This window comes from Hipposideros armiger, unplaced genomic scaffold (assembly GCF_001890085.2).
Source record: "Hipposideros armiger isolate ML-2016 unplaced genomic scaffold, ASM189008v1 scaffold_1184, whole genome shotgun sequence".
Taxonomy (NCBI): Eukaryota; Metazoa; Chordata; class Mammalia; order Chiroptera; family Hipposideridae; genus Hipposideros; species Hipposideros armiger.
In genome coordinates, this window is record NW_017732534.1 from 169,684 (window position 1) to 176,295 (window position 6,612).

The 6,612-nt window shown below is 34.8% G+C and overlaps 1 protein-coding gene across 1 annotated transcript in view; it reads right to left on the reverse strand.

The window, feature by feature from the left end:
• The window catches only part of ARHGAP42 (Rho GTPase activating protein 42), a gene marked incomplete at its 5' end in the record, with an annotated part of 199,365 nt that overhangs the window by 47,541 nt on the left and 145,212 nt on the right, over nt 1-6,612 (reverse strand). Inside the window, 2 exon segments of the mRNA XM_019632832.1 lie at nt 2,363-2,492; nt 4,465-4,569. Coding sequence (XP_019488377.1) covers nt 2,363-2,492; nt 4,465-4,569 — 235 coding nt within the window.

A 6,612-nucleotide genomic window follows, 5' to 3' on the forward strand; every position in this document is an offset into this window, starting at 1 on the left:
TTCTTTTTAAAGAAATAATATTTCTTAAGGGTTTTAAGAATTAAATGAGGTAAATGTAAATGCACAGAGTAGTAAGGGCTCATGGTAAGCACTGTAGTATTATTATGTACCAGTATGCATAATAGAGACAGTTTACAGACATTATCTCTAATTCTTGCAACACATTCCGACATACATATAAATATCCTTCTTTAATGATATAAATGGGGAGACTGAGCTCAGAAAGTAGTTGGACCAGAATCACCACGTTAAGAGGTGGCGGGCATGAAATGCCAACATAGTTCTGACTTTGGAACCCATGCTCTTCCTGGTTCAAATGAAGTCTATTAGAATGCGATTTAACATATGCCTAGAGGCAGGTAACATAAAAACCTCATCTCTAGATAAAGTGGAGCTCTCGGTCCAAACTGCACTGACCTGCTACTGCCCCGCCACATTTATCTCCACTTCTCACGCAATTTACAGCTCTGATGTTTACTATTGATCACTGGTTGCTAACAGTGGGAGTCTGTCTTATGCCTTCCACTACAGAATAAACACCCTGAAGCCATATTCATCTCATTTTCTGTTCCCCACAAAACTTACTCAGTAATAGCAACAGTACAAGCGGTATGTTTTCACGGACTGGTCAAATTTTTGTATTATAAATGCTTTCAAAGGTTACAAGTGGAAAGCAGCTTTGAATATTTGTCCCTCATACAGAAGTAACACCAAAGGCAAATAAACCCACTACATATAAACCCATTCGCTTTTCTTTTCAAATCTCTAGGTAAGGGGAAGGGAGGAGGATGGTGACTGGGAAAAGAGAAGAGCTAGGGATTATATTGGGGGCATCCGAGCACTTCTGAGGGTGAAGAATGCATTCCTTATATTGACTGTGGTGATGGTATCACAGGAGCATACATATAGCAAAACTTATAAAATTGTACATTTTAAACACATGCAACTTACTATATAGGTCAATTGTACCTTACTAAAGCTGTAAAAATAACACAGGCGGATACAGAGAAAACCGAGACAGAAAATATCTTGGGAGCAAGAACAACATCAAAAAAGAGAATGCCAACAAGAGCGTGAGCGTCTTGCTGTGAGAAACTCAAACGCCACGTACTGCTAAGGGGCCATCACAGGAGGGACATTCGTTATCATTTTAACATCTGAAAACAGACTGGTCAAGGTAGAGAGTTATGAGAGAGAAAAATCCCAGAATGCAGGTCTCCTGAGCCAGCAGCCCTCTACCATCTAGTCCATGCAGTAATCCATGTCTGCCTAGTCTATTGGATCAGACCATCATTTGCTGGTATACTACCAACCAACAAATAAATGAGCATAACCAGGATATGTCAACTGTAAAATGGGCTGACATTTTAGTGGTCGTGTTGCATTATGTCAAAAACCTTCACAGCCAATCTGATTATCTCCAGCTGCCCCATCCCAAACCCATTAACTATAGTATCTTACTAGCCAAAACAACTTCGTTAAACAGTTATCTACTGACAGGGACACGGTAGAGCAGTGCTACTCCATGTGGTGTGTGAGACCTAATAAATGCGGAAAGTACAGAAAGTGGGAATAAGCATTTCAAAACCTGTACAGCAATTCGACACTACTGAAAAATCCAAGTACGTGCTTTTGTATTTACAAAAACATTGGTCCCTGATGGACTGAAAATAAAAACAATTGTCCCTTCACCACAAAGAATATGAGAATGGTTTTTTAGGGCATATCCGGTTTGAAATAGAGAGTTAATTTAGTCAGACTGGTTCCACTTAATGACAAATGTCATGCAGAAAGGACACTAGTTATACAAGTTGGAATAGCTTTTTAGTAATTTTTGTGAGAAAAACTTTCTTAGCGTGAGGAAATTGTAAGAGTGTTCTATTGGGTCGGATGCATATTTCCTAACGTCAGGAAGTAAAAGGTGCCAATTGGACATTACATAATTGCCTAATTTACTCCTGAAAATTGACAAAACACAGAATTCAATGAAATAATGCTGCTAGAGGGGAAAACTATTATCATAGTCACCAGAATGATTCATCCTGATAAAAGGCTTTGATTTTCAATTTTCCATCAAATTTCAAATTGAGTTAGATATCACCATTAAATTCTAAAACTGAACTCATGTTACCGTATTATCAGTAAAAGGTCATCAGTTCCAAGTTCAACAATATCCCAACTTAGAGATTTTGATGGTGAAATGTGAAACATCTTCCTAACTTTGGAGGTGATGGTGACTAAATATGATAAAGTTGTAAGGGATTTCAGTCTTCCTACTTGAAAAAAAATACTAACTATGTCACATCTCGTGGAAACAGAATGTCAACCCTAAGAGACATTAAGTTATATCTTTGTGACTCACTTTTCTCCTGGACATAAAGATAGCCTTCCATCGTCCACTGGCTGGGTGGTCTGTAATCTTGGTTGGCAGATTTCATCCTTTGCATCAACCGCTCTACCTCTTGTCGAGTACTTTCAAAATTATTCCTTGTCTTAAGTAAACAGAAATAACAATTTCAGTCATTTCTTCCTACCAGTTTTGAGGAATCTCCAGCCTGAAGTTTCAACACTGCAAATTGTGCAAAGAATGACCTTGATTCTTTCAGCATTACTCACCCACATCCACGACCCTCTATGTCGAGTCCCTGCGGCTGATTTTGAATGGCTCTAGTGAAACTTTTTTACCTGACCTTCTGCGGTCTCTCTTTACATCTCTGTGTGTTTCTTCCTATTTCCCACTCTAACATTATTACTTAGGGGCTGAATATAGCATTTAAAAATATGTAATGTTTATTAAATAGAATTTTATAATCACTAACACTTAAGGTAAAAAAGCAGATACGTAGTGATTTATATTTTTTTTTAGGGGATAAAAAAACAAATTAAATTCACATGCTTTTAACATACATGACACTCATAAGAAAAAAGTTCATCATCCTTATATCAAATGCTTTTGAAGAAACATTATTTACCTTGGTTTCCAGAAATCCTAGCATAGTTATCAAGAGGTCAGTATATAAATTAACTCATAAAAATGAACAGGTTCCCAGGTTCTAACTTCTTCTATTGCAAGAAATAGCCTGCTCACATAACAGCAAGGTTACTTGAGGTAAGACATAAAAAAGTATAAGGCTTTTCTCTACAAAAACCTCCTTTGCATTCAAGCCACATTGTCTCAACAACACACATTTGGAAACATAAAAATCATCATTATTGAACTCTAAGATTTTGTTATGGCTCATAATAAAAGAACTGAATTTTCTTAATTGCCACTTTTGCTACCAATCTCTTTTCAACGTAAGGATCAGAATTTTTTCCTACTCTTTACCAGTTCTCAAATCCCAGGAATCATATTAAAATTGCATTTAATATAAAAATAAACCATAAAAATACTTTGGCTTTTATAATTTTCCCTTTTAATAGTTACTGAAAAAAGCCCAAATGCATTCCATATTGAAAAACAATGGAATGAACTGCACGTGAAATTGATTCTGCTAGAAAAATCTAGGTTAAATAAAAAACTAAAACTCAAAACACAAGTAGAATAAATCCAATTACATTTTTCTCATGGGACACTCCAAATCCATAGCTCTATTTATTGGACATCTCCACAATGGCAAAAATCAGAAAAGTAGTGAAAGCCAAGCTTTTCATCGAAAATTAAGTGAGAGTTTTCCAAATTATTTAGGCTATAGAGTACTAGACAGACAGGGTTTCAGAAATAACTTTTCATTATACAAAACCCTGAACAATAAAAACTGCATTATTTGTCAGGTTTGGTAGTGCAAAAATGGATGGGCTAAGTTTTTTATTTTTTTGTTTTTTAACGTAAGTGGTGTTCAGCATCTGCAAATCAGAATTTGTATAACTATGGAATCAATATCAAAAAGAACGATTAGGTAACTTTACAAAAAAAAAAAAATCCTGACAGAAATAGATAGGATGTTTGTAAATAATTCTCACTTAAGCTTTAAAACAGTTAGTTTTGAGTATTTCAAACCATTTTCAAATTTATTATTCAAAAATAATAAATACCAAATATAAACAATTTCACACAAGGATGGTAGCTTAAAGTGCTAAACTATAACCTTTGTTTCATAAATACGGAAGTGCTGCCCTCTCAGAAAATAAAACTAGCCTGAGGTCACCCAGTGAAGTAACGAGAACACTGAACAAAAGGCAAAAGTTTCCAAATTTCCAGGTGTCTACACCTCAGTAATATTTATTTTAATGAAATTTTCTAGTATACATTTTTTCTAACATTAAGATTTTCCCGGTGTACTTTCAACCAGCAGCTAGAAAACCAAAACATTTCAAATAAATTTATAATGTAGCTTTTCTAAATTAGTGAAGTTTTACTGTACGTGGATAAGTTTTGGAAAGACTCCAAGGTTTGGCTAGGTTACAGCTTAGTTGCACTGTGATCATCGCTGGGGAGAGGCAGTGGAACAGGTATAGTCTTACATTCTGCAAGTTGAACTGCAGCTGTTGTTTATATGGTGCAAATTCCTGGGCGAGTTCATATCCCTCGTGGTAAAAAGTAAATAAACCCTGAAGGAATGACAAAAGCTGCAAAAATAAAGAGATAAAAAAGAAACGATGAAACGTGGTGTTGTTTTTTTTTAAATGATCAAATAAAATAAATTGGGGAAATTATATTTCATTCTAATTCCTCAGCTAATAAATGTTCAGTCTCTTTGGCCAAAGCAGGCACTAAAATTATGGATGTGAAACAAACCACAAAAGCTAATTTTTACTTCCTTTTTTAGTAGACAGTGATTTAATTGTCTAGTCTTGTGATGGACAGATGTCATGTTAACTTCTCTAACATCCAAATGCATTGAACAAATATTGAGGAGGGACCATTAATGGGGATAAGGACCAAAGTGTCATAGGTCCTACTCTAGAAAAGCTTCTAACCAAAACAGGGATGTAAATCGTGTGCAGATGTGAGGAAAACTAAAGCAGTAAATTAGAGATAAGAAGCACCCAATGGAAGGAATTAGGATTGGGCCAGATGAAATTAAGGACAATATCACAAGGTGGCAGTACTGATTTAGATAATGAACAGACAACATTTTAGCAAGGAGTGGTAATAACTCAAAACAGGGAAGACTTGAGCAAAAACAGGAGACAAACACAGATCTTCCGTAACAGAGTAAAATCTCCTTTAGAAAACCACAATTTCTTTGATCCTAGCCTTCTAATCCCAAATTCATAAGTGCTTATTTATAATGTTCTTATTCAGGCAGTAAGAGTGGTTCTCCCTGGAGCTACAGAACAGTTGTTGATATAGAATGTTATAACTGAAAAATTGTTTAAATTCTTCTCTCTTTAATTCACTGGGATTCCATTCCACAGGCTTGTCCACCAATTCAATCTCTTCCTCAACCTCTTCTAACAATGAAGTTAAAAAATATTTTTGAGGACAGGCTAATGGTTTTTTAATTCAAATAGCATAATATTTCTATATACTATTATTTTAAATTAAGAAACACAATTTGAAACCGTTTTTATACGTAAATAACATCTGGTCACTACCTCTGTCGCGAAAGGGGATGGAGCTAAGCACTGACTGGTAGTTATGACTGCCAACAGGTAAGTGCTGGCTCTATCTGAAAACAAGAATCTAAGGCTTTTCTTCCTATAACAAGCCAACTTCTTACAACATTATGTTCATTTCACAGAGCACACACCTTCAGATTGGGTTTCCATTGTTACATCTTAAAGATTTTCCTTCTCTTGTTACAGTTCCTGACAATATGTCAAAATGTATCATTTTTTAATTTTAGAATTATTTTACACTGTCAATTTTATATCAACTGAAAATTATCATAGCTTAATAGTCAATAGGTTATCCAGCACTAAAATGATACTACAATATATTTGTCAAATTATCCAATAATTTAAAATATGTAACCTGTACATATTGTGACCTAATTAAAAAGAACTGTGGCTTAAAATTGGATTAGAAAATACCTTTAATTAACTGGAGCTTGGATATGTAGATTCAGAGGTTTTCAGAGACAAAAATAAGAAAATGCTTTTAAAGTATAAGGAGAACACTAGTGTTCTAAATATCCAAATAAAAGTTTGTGAAGTTGTTAAAAGGAATACTGTTTCATATTTTAATGTCTATAATTAGTCTAAAATTAATTGTCTAATGAACTGGATGCCATACAAGGAAGATGCTGTTCTAATATCATCCTAAGTACAGATAATACAATTAAACTTATAAAAAAAGATACTTTAAGGATATCTGTCATCAATTTTCCTATACAGCACCCAACTCCCCAATGTCCATCTAAATAAATAACCCTATTGGCATTTTCTCACAGAATTCAGATGCACTAAGTAGCTGACAAATGTTTTGCTCTCACAATGTATGCAGAGCACCCACACGGGATGTACAAGTCTTTGGAAGGTACAGAAAAATTATATACAAAGAACCACCCACCTTTTCCTTTTATTCTGCATCTACTTTGGAAGTAGGCTTGGGAAAGTTTAAAAAGACAGCATGCATGAAATAACTGCCACTAGATGGCAGCAAAGTTAAACATTTTTTAAGGTTTGACTATGTACTAGTTCATTTTATCCACAAATTCCATGATG